This window comes from Amphibalanus amphitrite, unplaced genomic scaffold (genome assembly GCF_019059575.1).
Source record: "Amphibalanus amphitrite isolate SeventyFive unplaced genomic scaffold, NRLGWU_Aamphi_draft 001488F_arrow, whole genome shotgun sequence".
Taxonomy (NCBI): domain Eukaryota; kingdom Metazoa; phylum Arthropoda; class Thecostraca; order Balanomorpha; family Balanidae; genus Amphibalanus; species Amphibalanus amphitrite.
Window position 1 is genome coordinate 55,492 of NW_024882981.1, and position 19,426 is coordinate 74,917.

Sequence of the window (19,426 nt, forward strand, 5' to 3'; positions counted from 1 at the left end):
CCAATATGAATGACCAGCCGAGTTTCGGGAACCGCGTCCAGCATGTCGTGACCAGACTCTCTTTCCTCATCTCTGCCTCTCATCTCCGCTGGTGACCTGTGACTTTTCTCGCGGCCCGTCGTTCCCCCAGCCGTGACCCCACTGCCCGTCTCCGTGCTGCGGTCACCGGCCGCGTATCCCGCCGCGCCGGCCGGGTCAAAGGTCGGCTGTCGGTCGTGACCCCAGCCCGTTCTCGGCACGATCTGACCGGGCGGCCAGTCCGAGCGCCGAGCAGACTCACCTGACCCGCCGCCGCTGCCGAAGCAGTTGAAGGAACCGCGATCGGTAGGCATCGTGGCTCTGGCGAGTGGAGGCTGACTGGTCACCGCCGCGGCGCGGCTCCGCCCATGGCTGCAGCCCGACCTCGCTCACACCGCCGACCACAGACGGACGCGCCCCGTGCTGAGAACTGCGCAGCACCACTCTCCTGGCTTCTCTCACTGACGTGACTACGCCGCGCCGATCTCACAGCAACTCACCGCGACTCACTGCTTCTCACCGCGCTCCAACCACACTGCGATCCTGTGGCGCTCTATCAGACAACTGACAGCGTCTGGCAGCAGCCCCACGTCGTCCTCTCCCCTGCCGTTCGCCGCGCGCCGCCCCTCTCCGCCGCCGCGGCAGCACTGGCCCGCCCGGCTCGCCCGCCGCTCCGGCTCCCTCCCACGCGAGGTAAACTTGGCGAGACGAGCGAGCGGCGACGCCGTCACGGCGTGGGGAGGGGAGGGAGGGGACGCTTTGTCCCGGCGTCAGCGAGACGGGGACGTCGGGAGCAGGGTTGTATACCAATCAAGTCGATTGAATTGATTGATTTGATTCAGCGGATATTTTGAGTTGATTGGATTGAGTCGATTGACTTTTCGAGATGACTGGTTGACTGACTCGTTTGACTTTAGCGACTGGTTGACTGATTTGATTCCCGAAAATTAGAGTGACTCGTATGATTGAGTCGATTGAATGGAAAGTTGAAATAAGTTTTAGTTGACGAAAAATAATGACACCAATTGATGACATCAAAGATCACAAAACTACACTGAAAACTGCTTGTCATCACAACTGCAATATGGAGTTAGATGGCCAAATAAAGAACAGGGCCTAAACATGAACAGCCAACTTTGACTTTCAACTGCAATAACTGCTCCAATCCTGTGATAGAACCTGGCGATACACCTACCTACCTTTCTGCACTCAGCAGGATTTTTTTTTTAATCCAGATGATAAAGTGCAAGGCCCTATATACTAATAAAGTGTGATTAATTACTAATTCACATATCCACATCTCCTCAGAAACAACCCACTGAACTCTATAAATATCTGAAACCCCTACAAAAATAACTGAAACAAAAGCGCCGTTTTCGTCTCGCTAATTACGTTTACATTAATAGCTAATTTGCTGCATTGTTTAATTTGCAGCAGAACGTTTGTTGATCCTTTTCTCCTGAGAGCCTAGGCATAACATATTTCATTTTCCTTAAAATATTTTACCGAATATTATTAAGTGGTTTTATTTCAATTGAAATAATAATTAAAACGAAATTGGTGTTGTACAACCGATTTATTTTATGATGATCAACCATACTACATGATAATCAATGACGTCATCTTACCAAAAAATCAAAAGACGAAGAATAAGGATTTATAAAAGCTTAGCATACTTCTTGGCAAAACGTTTTCTTTGTTTTTTTCGCAGTCGGACCAACGGCATTTAATTTTCCTTGTTCTTCTTCCTTTGTCCTTAACTTATCCTGTGGTTCCAGAGTCCCTGTCCTTTCCATTTCCTTTTAAATATATTTTTAATGCTCATCCCTATCCCCCAGTTCTAACAGTTTCAAATTGTATTGCAATAAAATGTTTTGAATTCTTCACATATAACCTATCTACCTTCGTTGGTACTGTTGGTAGCCAGTGACACATCTAGGCAGGTAAGTAGGTACCTACCTGCTTTCCTGCTGTCTTCATAAAGCATACCTAATGAAGTTGTCAAATTTATAGCACATTTTCAACACTTTCATATCAATATGGTGTCAGTGTGGCATGTAACCTAGCTAGGTTCATTATGTTCAGGGTTCAATTCAGAAGAGCTCCGCATAACTCACATAAGAGACAGACGGGGGCTTTACATGGGGTAGATGGCCTGATGACTTAGCTGGAATATGGCCAAAATTAAATTGACAACTTTTAGGTGAAAGGTGGTGATTTGGGTTAAGGGGCGTTTGTTGAAGTCAACTACTGGGTTATTTTGCACCCATTAAATGAAACTTCTGCTCCAATTCTACCCATTGAACCTCAATATCATGATCCACCTGTCCATCACTAGGTATCCTTCCTTATTACATAGAAACTTTGAATGGCATGGCAATTTATAATTTTAAATGACAATATTTTTGTTTCTTCTGTAGGTAGGTAGGTAGGTAGGTAGGTACACCAGACTGCTATGGACACTTTTCCAAGTTGGTGGGGCAAAAAACCTAATGTATATCTTGGTTTGAGTCGTTTGATTGAGTTGATTGATTCCTTTCATTGTCGCGTTTGAGTCGATTGAATCAATTCCCGAAAACTGCTCTGACTTGATTGATTTGATTGGTTTCCCAAATTTGTCGTGATTGAATTGATTGCTATTGATTGAGTCGTATACAACCCTGGTCGGGAGGGGGAGGGGGAGGATGCCGTCGAGGGACCACCTCGACGTCGGCGCAGCATCTGACAGATGCTTGGTCTGACGTCTGCCGTGCGCAGTCATGCCGCACATGGACGTCGTCAGAGAAGCGGCAACAGTGTGAGCGGTCGAACAATTGGCAGTTGTGCGCTCAGACAGGTGGCAGCTGGTGGAGCTTCACTCAGTATACCCTGAATGGACCTACCGAGTACCGACAGCTGTGCGTCTAAGCGGATGGCAGCTGCACACTTCGCGGCCGGTCAGACAACAGCTGTATTGAAGCGCATTTGTACCGCGGGTTGAGCGGCAGGTGTGACTACCTTTATTATGTCAGTTGGCAAACGTAGCCGCAGGTCACAATGCAGCTGGACGGTGTGTTGTACCCCCGTCTTGTTCCCCTACCTGCGAGGCCCGAAGCCAGCTGAAAGTTCGCTAAACACATCATCTGAGCGGTGCGGTCCGCGGCTGTGGTAAGGTCAGTTAGAAGGTGTAATAGGCCAGTTAGAAGGTGTAAGTCCAAACGTTGAGACGGCGTCCGTTCAGTCAGCTGATCCGGACGTCTGTCGGCAGGCGCTGAAGCCGCAGTATGGTTGAAGCCGTCCCAATAGGAGTGTAGTGGTGAATGTCATCTGCATTCTACATGCACAACCCATGCTGATAAGCTGGGCGCCAGTGCGCCGCGTCACTGGTCATTTTCAAACGGTCAGCGGACGGGACTCTGTCAACCGCTGGCTTATACGGGAAGTGATCCTCCGTCTGACAGTGGAAAGGGAAGATATTGCTGATTTTGGCTGCTATCTGAAGAAACCTTCATACCACCTGCGTGAGCCTGCAGCTCTCCCACTAGCCGCACATATCCAGAGTGGGACGGACAGGCCGGTCAGACAGCTATCAGCCCGCGGCGCCGTCTCACCAGCACTCCGAGCCGCCGCCGCCGCTCGGGTCAGATGCAAATGGGAGGCTGCGCCGCCGCCCTCCCGCCGCGGCGCGCTCCTGACGTCACACACGACCGTACAGGTCACGAGGTCACGCACGCACGAGGAGTGACCCGGCAGTGGACGATGCGTGTGGTGCGCGCCGGGGCGCATGGGTCACGCCCGGGAAATGAGGCTCTGATGTGGCGCGCACTGGCGGAGCGGAGATAATTGCCGGGCATTAGGGTGGGACACTTTGGCTGGGCTGATTGAATTTCCCTGTCTACGCCGCGGGGCTGGTTCGGGACGGGCCAGTGGGCTCCCGATCGGTCTAATTCACTGGGTACAGCTGGCCCCTGGCGCAGAGGAAATCGTCGCTCATGACATCCATCAACTACCTACATATGGCCACATGCGATCCAAGAGGAAAACATGGAAATAAAGGTACCCGGAAATGCGCATCGAACGAGGAACCGGCTGGATGCTAGAAGGCTGGATCCGCCATGGCAGTAAGTGATGGCGGTCATACGTTTCAACAAGCTGGAACGCCGTTGCGGGAAGCAATAGCTGCAGAGATAATGCGCAGTTTCTTCGTTGCTTCACTGGTACCGCCTTGCATCTTTTGGTCACGCGGCGATTGAAGAATATGAGTACCGTCGCTGAGCCGTAGCTATGAAGACGCATATCGGCCTGGCCCGTAGCTCGGCCTCCGCGCGGATTAGGCAAATGCGATACGTGCACAAAGTGCCTCTGAAAATGGCGATCTACTGCTGAGACGAACCGTGGAGGACATTTCCAAGGGCCTTGTCTCACCGGCGCGGCAGTTGAAGTCAGCCTTCAATGGCGGCTTTCATCCGAGAGCGTCATCGCAAATGGCTGTCATTTCGGCCGGTCCCGCCCAGCTCTATCGCGCTGGGAGGTGAAAAGGGGCCTTCAGCGTGCCTCAGCGGCCACCGAGACGGCTTTTTACCGACGTCGCTGGCGTCCGTGTGGATATGTGGCCAATGGGGACACTTCCCACCCACCAGGTGAATGCTTATCGGTGGCCAATGGACGCCTTGGGTGGCACTGGGATATGTGGCCACTGGCCAATCCCATAGACATGCTTTCTACCTAAAGGGGGTATGTGCGCAGTGGACCTCCCTTCCTTAACGTGTGATTTATGTGTGGCCAGTGGACACCTTAGGTGAGATGGTGGGATGTGTGGTCGGTGTACACTTTCCACCCTTCAGTTGGGATATGCCTAATGGGAAACCTCTCAGCCCCACGTGACAGACGACTGATAGAGAGTGTGGCATCGTGCCCACGCTATCTGAGCCCCAAACACCGAGGATCGTCTGGCCAGTGAGGCGCAGCGACCAGCGTCAGCGGCGGCAATACAGGTCATACCTGGACGACAGACAGCGAATATAGGAGACCATTCCACGGCAGACAAACGGACTTTGAATTGACTCGACGTCCTGATGGGAAAGGCTAAGAGCGAACGGCTAAGGGACGTTATGCTCAAAGAGCGACACCACCTCCTTCTCTTCCTGTTTCTCGACTATACCTCCTGCCTATCAAGGTGTGGAAGTGTTCGGCCATCCGTCTCATGGTACTCACGAGCGATTCATCTATTCAATTCACGACTGCCTGCCTGTCGAGCTAGGGAGGTGTGCGATCATCCGTCTCATGGCACTCACGAGCGATTCATCCCTCCAGTCCACGACTGGTCAATCCTCGACTAACTGCCTGCTGCCTAGGGAGGTGTCTGGCCATCCGTCTCATGGCGCTCACGAGCGGTTTCCGGCCAGGCACGGCGCGCGGCGCGAGCGGTCACGGACTGAACCCAGTACCGCTGCCAATCACGTCCGAGTCACGATCGGCCGGTCAGTCGCAGGACGCGCACGCACGCTCTCATCGGGCCAGGAAGGGGGGGGGGGACGATCCCATGGAGGAGCTGATCAGAGGCCACTGCGAGAGTTCAGGCCGGGGACTGGTGGGCGGAGGCTCAATATATACCGGATGCGGAGTAGAGCTAGATAAGGAGTTACCACACGGTTGTTCGATTTTACTGTTCTCTGATCACGGGATGTGTGATTTGTGTGGCCGACCTCCGACCTCTATCAGCCGTGACCGCTTTCCCGTTGCCATTTACCGGCCAGCGACTTCTCCCCTTCATGCGGTATCTACTAGCCAGTGGGTTTTTTTCTTACACAGACAGGCTTTTTATTCTGCAATCGATGGCCGCTGACTGCCTTAGACTTCTACTACAGATTAGCCAGGAACTGCTCACTACTTAACTCACTACCCGCTACTCACTACTCAGTACTCAGTACTCAGTAGGCACTCGGTATTCGGTGTATGTACTCACCGACCACGGGAGCCCGACGGGAGTCCAGCGTGCTGCCTGCGCCGGCCGCCGGCTCAGCGCGCCGCTCGCCTTCCGCCGCCGCCTGAAAGGGCAAAAGAGAGGCCGTCAGGTCACAGGGCAGGCACACAGTCAGTCACAGAGAGGCTGTCAATTCACAGGACACTCATGCAGTCACAGAGAGGTCGTCAGGTCACAGGGCAGTCACAAATAGGCCGTCGCGTAACTCAGTAGAGGTAACACGAATAGCATAGGTAGTCACATGAAAACATCATCACGTCCCACAGCAGGGATAACGCGGATAACAGCGAATGTCACATGGCGTAATTCGGACAACACCGAACATTGCTACGTGCACCAGTTTGAATAGCGCACAGGGTATGCAGCAACGTGGCTTTGCAGTATACATGCACTCGCTCTCATATGCCCAATGCCCGTCCCGTGGTGTAGTTCAGATGATATGAAAGTGTTACTTGTTATTATCCGAGTATTCTACTCGTACCGCATGCGGCATGCCTTCGCTAAACAGCAAGGAACAATTGCAAGGCCCACTCCCGCTAGACTGTTTCTCTTTCATCCTCTCCCTCTCACTCCCCTATCTCCCCCTCTCTCTCTCTCTCTCTCTCTCTCTCTCTCTCTCTCTCTCTCTCTCTCTCTCTCTCTCTCTCTCTCTCTCTCTCTCCCTCTCTCTCTCTCTCCTCCGGGGCCGACCCGGATCAGTCGACCTCTCACTGTTCAGCTCCGATCGGCGGGCGAGAGGCGACGGGCGCGAATCCAGGCCAGGCCCGCTCGTGAGGTCGTTATATTTAGCGGCCGCCGAGCGCACCTACTAATGGCCTCCGACCGACTCGGGCTCTGCACGACCGTGATGGGTTGCCATGTCTTCTCGCAAACTGGGCTGTGCACGTCGGTATAAACGGGGGCGTGACGCAAGCGCTCGCGCGGCGCGGCGGATCGCTCTGTTCACTCGGCACCAGATGGGCGGACCGAGTGGGATGACGGTGGGTTAGATCGGCCCGGGCCGTGTGCGGACGTCCCCACTGCCGTCTGCCGCTGCGGCGACGTTACGTGACTGTGCACGCGGTGCCGCCGACACTGGGCACGACTTAACGGTTCCCAATAGCACCGGTGGCTATACGCAGTCATGCCTAGTTGGTTTTGCTTCTTCAATTAACCCGATAGGTTTCATTTAGCACAGCCGCAGTCGTGACCGGTGCATTGGGTTCCAAGGATGAGAGTGCATTAGGAAGATAATTGCAATGAATGAAAGTGATGCGCATTAGCCGTTCAAGCGTTTTCACGGGTCGTGTGTACTGTAGTGTATCTACTATACTATTTGCTAACTGTATCTTCGACGTTTTATGTTAACGCTGCACGCTGTGATGGACCGATAATACGGAGTACAAAAATGGAACCACGATTTGCTGGCTAAGCTTCAACTTTTCATAAATCGCATCTATTTTCCCGTCCTCGAAGGGGACTTGCATATGTGGGAAATGTCGAATGGTTTACCTTCAACGCCGAACTCAAACTAATGTAGCTGTATTTACGGTATTGCTTCTCCAAAACGATAATGTTTTAAGCTGCAAGCTCATCGAAGCAAGATCTTTGCGCGTGTATATTTCACTATCGCGAACAGAACACCGTGGTGACCTAGCGTTAGCCATTCGGCTTAGAGAAAAATAATTCGATGGAAAAGCTTTGCAAGTGATCTGTTGATCAGGAATGAACGTTCGTGTTAAAAGAGAAGAATATTGTTGAAATAATTCAAAAGGCCTTAAGTCTTTTAAAACGTGGCAGGAAACATGTTCTGCTTCGCATATTAGGAATAGTGAGAGCTGTGAAGGAATAGTTGTTTGGAGATTCGGTAATGCAATGTTGAAGAAGCTCGGCCAATAAAAAAACTTTGATGCGCTGCGCTACCCCACGGTATAACACCACATGCGCTGCACGAGCCAGACACGACCCACCCTCGGCCAATGCAGCGTGCAGAGCGGCCTGCCATCCGACCGGATACGTTCCGGCTGTGCGTCGGCGGTCGTCCGAGCATCAGACCGTGTCGCTCCGGCATACACTCCCACATTATCGAAATGGCAGCTGCGTGGGTCAAGGCCGATGGCTGCTGTCCCACGCCCTCTGACCGTCACGCAAACCTCCACTCACATAGGCACTGCCCGGACACTCACACCGTCAGTAGGGCATTAAGCAGTCAACTTGGCAAACTGGGGTAGTTTGGGACGGGCAATGATATAGGACAGTGAAGGGAATGGGGCATGAGTGAGGGACGGGACTGGACACAGGAGGGGATGGGATGGGACAGGGGAAGGAATGAGACGGGATGGGAGAGGTATATGGAAGTGGGACAGACATTGTTCGCTTGTTTGTTTGTCGCTTATTTTGGATTTTTACGGGGAATGGAGCAACATGGGGATGGGACTGGAACGAGACATGGGGTGGGAGTGGGATGGGACAGAAGAGACATGGAAAACGCCAGGGATATGGTAATGGAAGTGGAACAGGGAAGAGAATCGGACGGGACACCTGCTGGCTGCCTCACGCTCCAGTATTTGCGTATTCCGACTGCCTAATTAATGAAGGGAGGCGGGAACACGATCAGCCTTGTTAGTCGCTCTTCGTCTAGTCTCCTCGCGCGCGCGCTCTCTCCTCTCTTTCTCTCTCTCTCTCTCTCTCTCTCTCTCTCTCTCTCTCTCTCTCTCTCTCTCTCTCTCTCTCTCTCTCTCTCTCTCTCTCTCTCTCTCTCTCTCTCTCTCTCTCTCTCACTCTCTCACTCTCTCACTCTCTCACTCTCTCACTCTCTCTCACTCTCTCTCTCTCTCTCTCTCTCTCTTCACACTCTCTCTCTCTTCACACTCCATCATCTCTCTCTCTCTCTCTCTCTCTCTCTCTCTCTCTCTCTCTCTCTCTCTCTCTCTCTCTCTCTCTCTCTCTCTTCACACTCCATCATCTCTCTCTCCCTCAAATCATCAAGCAATCCATCTTCAGAGGCCGTCTCTATATTCGGCGACCTGTGACACTTCCACATCATTATCCCTCCTCACAGAATATCACCGCACCTTTTGTTTGGGCTGACACCGGCTCGTTTTTAGCGTCAAATGGCTCGTGTTGGTGTAGCGGTGTTCGAAGTGGCTCGCCCCAGTTGGTTTGGCGGTCGGCGGTGTGGGCTGGTCGACCCTCGGTTCGCGCGGCCGAGCTCTCAGCTCTGAGCTCACTCCCACGCCCAGTGCCGGGGCTGTTTGACCAGAAATTATTTCGGTAATAGTTCGACCCGAGATCACGGAGAGAGTCAGCCGGTCGGCCCGCTTGGGGCCCGCCTTTGGTCAGTGACGTCATGTCATTGTCAGTGGCTCGGCTCACCAGGATAGGGCAAAATAACAACCGCATTGTGCTGTTTTGCAAAACAAAAATCGGTCACCAAACGCCTCATGTTTCTCAAAACATATCCTTGACCTTTTATTGACCAATGCTCTTCTAAAATGTTAAGTATTTACCGTATTTAGTATTTTCCTGAGACGGGACTGTGCAATGTTGACATCGCTGTGACACAAATAAATCGTTACATTAAATAGTGGTCGACATGCATTTAAAACGAGATACAATGCCAAGCATCACAACAATGTATGTGTGTGACGTGACATACCATGTTACGAGTGTTCCGCATCTCTTCACCCAGCGGTCCTTCGATAGTGACCCAAGAAGCACCTTATCTCTTGTAACTGGCCTCTGTCCACATCCACTACCGTCCACCGTCCACCACTCAACTGTCTACAATCAGCGTTCACTGTTATCCACCGTCCACTTTCCACCGTCCGGCGTCCACCGTCCGTCCGTCTCTCGTCCCCACCGGTCGACGACTGGCGGCAGCAGCGGCAGCGGCGGCCAGCTGGTGGGCCGGCCAGGTGCTCCGGCGGCGGTCCGTCCGTCCGTCCGACCCTCCCTGACCGCTCCCAGCTGAGCTCTCTACCCTCGCCGGTCTCTCACCTGCCGCCCCGCGTACCGGAGACGGTCTGTGGGCTCCTTCCGGTCGGTCAGCTGGACGGGGTGCCGGGATATGGGTCGGCAAGAGACCACAAGTCGACTGAGGTACGCACGCCGTCTCGTGCCGTTTTCAATTGAAATAAGGTTTTATTTAGTCAAGGACCGGAAATGTGCCGAACTTCAACCGGGAGGTCATCAGCCGGTACTACCATCACATCGACGACTGGTATGAGAGATAGAACTGCAGCAAATGCCTTTTACTTAGATCAGTTTTCAGAGACATCTTGATTAAGGTCAAAGTTGCCACCGACCTGACCGAAGACATCAAACGAAAACTATGGTAATGAATGCATTTAATTCCAAGATATCAATCGGGTCATCACAGACCACATAAAAGCTGATGCCGATTCAGCCATCGCAGGTGCACCGTGTCTGTATACCGCCAGCATTTCCTGACTCTGTGTGCTGCCATGGCGGCGCCCTCTCGGGCCTGGCTGCAGAAATGGTGTCAATCCCTCTGCTCGGCGGTTTCTCCGCGGCGCGGCGGCTGCGCCGAGTCGCTCTCCGGGCGTTCGCGTCGGTCCGTGTGCGGTCGTCGGTCGCTCCCACGGGCCGCCGCGGAACGAATGGGCCGTTCGTTGGCCCCTGTAGCGGCAGGTCGGAACTGAAGTGGCCGCCATGGATTGGGGCTGAACTGGTCACTAGATTGGGACAAAACTGGTCACTGGGTGGAGGCGGGACAGGCCACTGTAAAACTATAAAGGTGGATCGGGATGGCTGATTGACTAGAGCAGAAACTGTCACAGACTGTAGGACGACTATGAGATAGAACTGGACACTGGACTGGGGACTAACTGGTTACTGGGTCGTGGTGAATGGTCTTACCACTGAGCTGAGCACTGAGCTGGAGTTCAATCGTACGACACTGGGGCCGAAATCTGATCGAATTGCTCGTATCGATTGATAGTAAATCCCGAGCAGTTACGGTCATGCAGTTTCATGCGGTTTCGGGGTGCGAGACCGTCCAGTATGACCAATACAAATGTAGGTAGTTTTGTCATGAAAGCCCATCTTTAAAGTCTCGCACAGTTGGAAATGCCGGCAGCCACGCCCACGGTCACATTTACAGACCTAAATGCAGTCATCATGAGCTCCCCTGACGGACTGGGACGACCATTGTCACCACGGGGCGGACACAGGTCCCTACCGTGCCAGCAGGGGTCCGTCTGGGGAGGGCTGTCGGCCGTGCTCCGTCCGAGTGCCACCCACAGACTCCGGGCGTCGGCTCGCCGACTGATCCACCGAGACACTCCGCTGATGGAGTCGATCCCGGCGACCAGCGAACACGACCGGCCGGCGTCGGCGCAGCTCGGGGACAAACAGACCACCTCCCAGCGGTGGCCCGGCGCCGGCCGGTATGTCGGCGGGGGGCCGGTGTGTTTGTGACCCGGCGACCGACGGTGCTCCGTCCGTCCCCGCCGGAGACCCCGGGAGGTCTCCGAGGGGCGTGTCCCGCGACTGGTGCAGCCGACTGCGCTGGCCTCGGCGCCAGATTGGGGCGACGGTGGTTCGGCTGCAGTGCACTGCTCAGTGCTCAAGCCTCCCATCTCCCCCAGCTGGCAGCTACACACTGCCGAGAGGAGAGTCAGCCATCGTTCATGCCTTGGTGGGCATTAGGACGATGCATGCCCAGTGGTGATCCGTTTTAGAGATATTCCTCCATACCTGATCTATGGGTCAGACCCGTCTGATCAAATCAGACACCTTGACTGATCAGTCCGACTTCTCGAGGCGGCCAGCTCGTCAACCACGCACTGTAGGCGGCAAGGGAAATTGGAGTGGAGTGCCACATACATAGGCTGCGTACCCGGACATGAGCTAAGGCTGTAAACATTGTGGCGTAGGTACTGGTATAGATGAGAAGATAAAGGGGAACAACTTGAAGAAAGCCTAACAACTCACTTGGGAGATTGGAAGGATAAGAGGTAGGAATGGAGGAAGGAGAATGAATGAGACAGAATACAAGAAAAGTGAATATAAATTTCATGAATAAAGGTGCATCAAGAAAAAGGGAGCAAGATGGTAATCGGTAAGCCCAACAACAATTACCAAGCGGTGAAACTGTGCTAGTCAACGCATGTAAATGTGACGGCCGGGGCGGGGAGACGGATCGTCTTAGCGCGCCACAATTACCGGTGACCTACTGTGGGCTCGGCTGTGTGTACCGAGGAGCTGCGCCCGGGCTGGGTCGGTGTCAGGTGGTCAACAGCAGCACGCCGGCGGACTGTCTCTGCACGCCATCACGGGACAGACCGGGTTAGAGGCGCGCCCGCCTGCGGACTGGGTCACTGGGATCAGGTCACTGCGTCCACTGTCCAGTGACCGGGTCAGTCCGGCCCGGTGACCGGGTCACCCGGCACATACACCGCTGTGTGAGCCGCGCACGGTGGACCGGTCGGTGGAGAGCTGTGCCCAGAGGAGCTCTCTGAGCGCAGCAGCAGGTGGCTGGAGTGTGCTCCCCGGGCGGACCGAGGGCGGCGGCCGGCCGCTCCGCCGCGCCGCAGCCAGAGGGGCTCGGTGCGCCACTTCTGTCGACGGCGCCGGCTCTTCTAATGGAGCGTGCGCTCTTCACGGCACGCCGACGGCGCCCGCATATTAAACAGCTCCGGCTGTTGAATGCAGCGCGCTGGAGACCGCTGGCACGGTGACACGGCCGACACTCCTGTGTCAGTCGGTGTCACGACCTACGTGTGTCAGACGGCACCACGACTGGCAGATGTCAGATGGTGTAACGGCCGACATTGGGGTGTTGCAGCCACGGTTATATGAACCGGTACCGGATAGCATGATGCATGCCTGGACTTCAGCCCGTTCCGTGGCGACAATCATGTGCTAAGAACGTGGCCCCAAATATCTCACTACACTTTTCTGCAGCCCATCTTCTACATCCATCACTTGTTTGTGGGACAAAACATCGGTAATTCGTCACGATTTTCGTGAATTCCTGCAACGCCCACAAACGGCCATAAATTCAAACTACACCTGTTATTGATTTGAAATTTCGAATCACGGCGTCCAGTCAGGTATGCGGCTCCGATAGGGGCCCCGGCCGACCGGCCGGCGAGTGTGCAGGTGACTTCTGACTGGCTACTATAAGGGTGGCGTGCAGGACAGTCGGCCGATCGAACCGCGCCGCCTGCCAAGGCCGCCCCGCACGAACAGGCGCGGATTAGAGTCATCGCGCCACGCAGCGACGGGCGCTGGTAGGCTAAAGAGGACAACAACACCGCGTGTTGGCAGACAGCAACAGAGCGGTGTCGGCGGACTTGTGGACAACACCGTGGCAAGCGTTACAGCAAAGAATGCAGGCTGTAGGCAGACAGCAGCAGATAACGGACAACAGCGATGGATGTTAGCAGGCAACAGCGTCGAGTGCGGGCCAAAATACCACAGCCGACGACCGATACCAGCGCTGTGAATCTATTTTTGACATCTAAGAGACGAGCTGTGTGAACAAGTGCTGTGCGCGCAGGGTATGTCCTCCTGGCAGTGACTGGAGCCGACCGCCTCGTCTCCCTATGGTCAGGCAGCCGTTGCTGGTAAGTCTGCCTCTCCGTTGCAGGGGACGCTTCTTCTCCCCGTGACCGGGCGGCCGCTCGTGAACCGCACCGATCGCCAATGTTGGCCACCGACCGGCCGGTCAGCCCGCCCGCCGCCAGCTCGAGCAGCGCTCAGAGAAGAAAAGTCGGCCACGGAGCCGGCCGGCGGCAGCGCGGCGTTCATGTTTACGACCGGCCGGCCAGGCAGGAGGGTGGGCGGCGCCGCGGGAGAGCGGAACTGCAGGACGCTCAGACGCGTGGAGGACAGATTCTGGTCGTCTGCAGGGTCCGTCTGACCCGCGACGGGCAGTAGACGGAGGATTGGACTCTGCGGTACTCCCATCCTGTATCCTGAGAATGCGAGCCACGCACTGACAAGGCAGTGAAGGCCTATTGTTTGATCACTGCCTGATCAGCGGTCCACGACTCCACGCAGCGAGCCACCGCGTATCATTGCTGCAACGCAGCCGGTCAAACCACCCAAACGAACCACCTGACCCCACTGGCTGTCCGGTCCTCGCTCGCTGAGCAGAGCAGAGGAGGGCGTTCATGACTTCGTCATCCCTTATTGGGTCGCCGGCCGCCGCGGGTCGGACGCTAAGAAAGTCGAGCTGTCGGCTATAAAGCTGCCTGGCGGCGCTGGTCGGCACGTCTGGTGACCGAGTTGGGCCCGTGCAGAGCTGCACTGTGCACACTGCAGGCGGCGGCCGCGGAGGGCGGCGTCATCCTGCCGGCATCGTACGGTGCCGGGCGCGGGTCACGTACCGACCGACCGACCGGTACTGCCGCCGGCACGGCTCACGGTCCGGTCGACAGGGCCCGAGTCACGGTCCGGCTGGGTCCGGGTCACATCTCGCGGTTCGTCCGGGTCCGGGTCACATCTCACGGTCCGGCCGGGTCACATCTCACTGCCCCTCTGGGCACGGCTCACGGTCCGGTCGACAGGGCCCGAGTCACGGTCCGGCTGGGTCCGGGTCACATCTCACGGTCCGTGCGGGTCACATCTCACGGTGCGATCCACAGGGCCTGAGTCACGGTCCGGCTGGGTCCGGGTCACATCTCACGGTCCGGCTGGATCACACCTCACGGTCCGGCCGACAGGACCCGGACAAGCTTCATGAGTCAGGACTCACCACGGCTCACGGCTGGACCTGGGCCCGGGCCACATCTCACGGTCCCGGCCGGGCTTTGGTCACAGTCCGGCCGGGCTTGGGTCACGGTTCGGCCGGGTTCGGGTCACAGTTCAATCGACAGAACCCGGACAAGATGCAGGACCCACGGCTCACGGCTGGACCTGGGCCCGACCCGGGTCACGTCTAGTCCGACTGGTTTTGAATCAGATTTGCCCTGCGCTCGGGCCAATCTGGAGAGACTGGGAAGCACAGAAGACTGCAGTGATGTGGGTGCATGCGTGCACCATGCGTGGTCAACCGGTTGGTTTCTGTCGAGTTTTCAAACGTTATTACGATTGCATATTTGCTTCCTCGAGTCAAGTCAAAGGGCAGAGGTTGACGCCTGACGGAGATCATAAAAGATCAAATATCCGTGGTTTCGACATTTTGATAAAAGTCAAAAGTATCTAAAGTATGCGAGGTGGAAGGGCTCAGGATGGCGCAAATAGACATACGACAATGCATAAATGCTTGTAGTCCCGTCCCTAGACCCTTATATTTCATGAAGCGTGGCTTCCGATCAATGGCTTGGCCTCCAGGCTCCAGCGCATTTTAAAATCGTCGCTGACAAGCGGCATCTTGACATGTTCAAAAGTTCCCCAATTTATGGACAGCGAAAACCACATTGTTACAATGAATGTGATGACGCTTATTGAAAACAATCATTACCACCCGATTATCATAATTATTCAGTTAGGGGCAACGGTCGCGAGGATTTCCAAACACCTGGGCCTGGGAATGTGAAATCCGGTTGGACTGTGCCGAACGGCCACCGATCTGCGGTCGGCACCATAGCAGGGCGACATTCCTCAAATTATGGTGCGCTGAATATATCCTGGAATTGGATAACGCTTACCAATACGCTACATTATGATATGCCCATGAATTATGTAAAAACCATGCTTATCACGGGAGCGCCTTGGTTGAGTTCAACGAAGTCGCATAATATCTTTGGAAATTTAAGTTTGATTACTGTCAATGCCAATTGTAAGGTCAAAGAACGTTTTATGTTTATGGTAAATATGAGAACCCACCACGCCAATAAACTATCGGACCACAGCACCATAAGAATGACGTGATGTCGGTGTCGGACTTGGTCAAACGGCCCCGCCGCGCTGTCCGGTCGCTGACGCGATGACACGGCGGCCAACTCACTGTCCGCTGCCGCCGGCCGGCGCCCAGTTTGAACTGGAACCGGTCTGCAGCTGGCACGGCACGGCACGGCACTGAGCAGTCTGCACGGCAGTCTGCCTGTCGGCCACCCGTCCTGCACCGCACGGCAGTCTGCCAGTGGGCTATCCGTCCTGCCCTGCACGGCAATCTGCCAGTGGGCTACCCGTCCTGCACTCCACGGCAGTCTGCTGGCACGGCACGGCACTGCACTGGGCAGTCTGCACGGCAGTCTGCCTGTCGGCCACCCGTCCTGCCTGCACGGCAGTCTACCGGTCGGAGACCTGTCCTGCAGGATGCGATGACGCTGCTGGGTGACCTAACCTGCAGGACGGTGCCATCGACAGGCTGATAAGTCCCCAGGAAAGCATCGATCTATCCAACAGGACGTTCAGCCTGTTCAGCATGACGTCCGCCCTGTCCTGCAGGACGGCGCCGCCGACCGACTCTATTCCTATGAAACTTTCTAATTGAAACGGTTTAAGCTTTCCCTTCGTTTTCAGGGGTACCTTTGTTAACGATGGCCTGGTTGCATGCAGCGCGCAGTGTGCACCCCCGAAGTAGGTACCTACTAATTATTCCAACCCTCCCAGACATATGCCTGCAGAAGGATGTATGATCTGTTGTTCGGTCTGTGCGCCCCAGTTCGCTCCCCATCTGCGGCACGGCGCACCCGTGTGAGTGGCGCCCGCCTCAGCCTCTCGAGCCGCTCCGTCTCGTCTCGGGCTGACCGGGGCGCTGACCCAGATCGTGTGCGACTCGCGGCCACGCCCCCTGCATGACCGGGTCACGGTAGGTACTGCATAGTCTACCACAGCGGCCGTTCGGTTGGGCTCTCGTTAGAGGATGATAAAAAAGGCAAGTAATGTTTACAGAGAGCTGGATGTTTTAGACATACCTTTACTTACATGAGAGCGTGCACGCGTAACCAAAAACTGTGTGGAGCATTTGGCTCTTGCAGAATCGTCTTAGCAGCTTCTCTCCCCCTTATGAGCCCGATATGCATGGCCAACTGGTTGTAACCGACGCACCCACCCCCACAGTCCCCAGGGCACACCCACTGGTCACAGAGGCCCACCCCCGCAGAGTCGACCCAGCTCAGCGTCACGAGCTTGCCGCCCCGCCCCTTTCCTCTGCAGCCTCTCGCTGACCTCTCCGATGACAAGACCGGAGAGACTGGTCTGGCAGAGACTGTAGGTATACCACCTGACTGTCAGAGAGTGTACTGGACTCTCTGACAGACCAGAGAGCTGGCAAATACAGCGGACTTATACTGATGGCCAATGAAATGGAGACTGGAGACTGGACTGGACACAGGACAGGACAGGACATGACAGTGGACTACCCTACCAGTGCATGGCCACTAAACGCTTTGCACCGGGTGTAGGTAGCAGACTTTACTACCCGCAGCGGAAACAGTCAGACTGCAGCGCGAGGGGACTGGTTGGGACTGATTTCGATGAACGATTCGTTGTAAAGAGCAGACTGCTGCACACTTGTGCATGCGAAGCTCGGAGTGAGCGCGGACTTGGTGTAGTGGACAATCTTGGGACAAAGTAGCGGGCTGGGATTGGAATCGTTCAAAGGTCAAACAATGCGTTGGGCTGAGAGGGACAATGAATTCAGTTATATGCATTGGATCGCTAGGACACACTACACAGACCAAGAGCCTCTGACTGGGTGTGGTGTGGTGTGGAGTGGACACTACCGCACCCTTGAGCGTGGAGTAGTGGACAGTAGTGTGACGGGGTGGTTGCTGTGTGGAGTGGACAACGGTTGATCGGTTGCGAGTCTGGAGCGGACAATGGTGAGTGGTGGAGTGGACCGGCGCGGTGGCTGCCAGTGTGCCGTGTGGAGTGGTCAGTGGACACGACCGATCGGTGTGGATGTTGAGTGGATAGAGCCGGTGGCTGTGTGAACAGTGAACACTGCTGTGGACCGCGGTGGACCGGTGGCAGGCTGGGCCGTTGCCAGCCGCCGCTCTGTATTCGGGACACGGCCGAGTGGACAGGACCGGCGCGGTGGCTGTGTGGACAGTGGAGTGGACAGGGACACTGCCGCGGTGGACCGGCCGGCCCGTAGCCCGCAGCTCTGTATTCGGGGTACGGCCGGTCGGTGTGACTGTGTGGAGTGGACAGGCCCGGTCGATGTGTGGAGTGGACACCGCTGTGAACCGGTGGACCGGCAGGCCCTTAGCCCTCTGCTCTGTATGCGGGACACGGCCGAGTGGACGGGACCAGTGACTGTGTGGTGTGGACACTGGACAGCGGAGTGGACACTGCCGGTGGACCGGCCGCCTGTTGCCGTTGCCGGCCGCCGTTCTGTATTCGGGACACGGCCGAGTGGACAGGACCGGTGGCTGTGTGGACACCGGACAGTGGAGTGGACACCGCTGTGGACCGGCCGACCCGTTGCCGTTGCCGGCCGCCGCTCTGTATTCGGGACACGGCCGGTCGTTGTGACTGTGTGGACAGTGGACACGACCGGTGGCTGTGTGGAGTGGACACTGCCGGTGGACCGGCCGACCCGTTGCCGTTGCCGGCTGCCGCTCTGTATTCGGGACACGGCCGGTCGGTGACGTCAGCCGGAGGTGGCCGGCCGGACCGAGAGGCGCCGCCCGACCGGTCCGCCGCACCGGCGCCGGCACCTACACAGCGCTGCGCGCCGCGAGGACGCCGCTGCACAACCGCCAGGCAGCCGTCAGTGGCTCGGGAATAACATATACATAGTGTTACGAACGCCAGAGAAACTTGTAAGTAAAGGCGAAAAGGAGTTTGAAAGAGGATTGTTGTTGCGTTATGTGAAATGGACGGAATGCCGTCGTTACTATAGCGTTTGCTCAAGTCGTCACGGCTGACGTAGGTGGTCCGACTACCGATCAATCGTCATCGGTCAATCGACCAATGGTCCCTGATCAGCCTCTTGTTCTGGCGGCGGCGACTCCCCGCCGCGCGGCTCGCCTGCGCAGGCCGCCGTGCCGGGGTTGACGGCCTCGACTCACCTCTGCTCGACGGGCTCCTCTGCGCGCGCGCTGGGCACCACCGGCAGCTCAGCTCAGCTCCGGCTGGTCCAGCGTCTCTCCCACGGCCGGCACCGCGCACACAGTCACCGCACGGCGTCCCACGGTCACCCGGCGCCTAGCTGCAGCCCTCAGTCAGCGACTCCGCACCCTCTGCCGACACTGGCGCCCCGGCGGCCGGTGCTGGTCGAGTGTGCGGCGCACGGGTCCCCACCGCCGCCGCCGCCGCCACTCCGCCGGTCAGCTGACTCGCCGCGGCGGCCGAACAGCCAGTCCGGGCCGGCCGGCACGGTTCGTCGGAAGGTCATCTCAGGCTCAAAAGAAACGGTATATACCATTCGAAAAGTCTAGGGCAATATTTATAATAATAATTAACGCTCTTTCTAATGGTGTTTGCAATTTGTCAATAAAGTGAAAATTTTCTGATTTATAGACATTTTAAGTTAGGGGTTCCAAATTTTTTGGATCACCCTGTATATCGATGCATTTTTTAATACGAATCAGAGCATGT

The 19,426-nt window shown here is 55.9% G+C and overlaps 1 protein-coding gene across 3 annotated transcripts in view; it reads right to left on the reverse strand.

Moving 5' to 3' along the window:
- The window catches only part of LOC122373401 (leucine zipper putative tumor suppressor 2-like), a 44,021-nt gene extending 24,824 nt beyond the window's left edge, over positions 1 to 19,197 (reverse strand). The window contains exons 1-2 of one of the 3 annotated variants that reach the window (XM_043351407.1): positions 18,898 to 19,197; positions 5,963 to 6,044 (exon numbers count right to left, since the gene is read on the reverse strand). Coding sequence is in view for 2 of the 3 variants with exons in the window: in XM_043351405.1 (XP_043207340.1) it covers positions 5,963 to 6,044; positions 9,618 to 9,638 (103 nt within the window). In the remaining variant the exon portion in view is untranslated. Of the gene's footprint in view, positions 1 to 280; positions 673 to 5,962; positions 6,045 to 9,617; positions 9,837 to 18,897 lie in introns of those variants that run through there. The other 2 variants (XM_043351405.1, XM_043351406.1) reach the window with 2 other exon arrangements.
- Between the last annotated feature and the right edge of the window lie 229 nt (positions 19,198 to 19,426).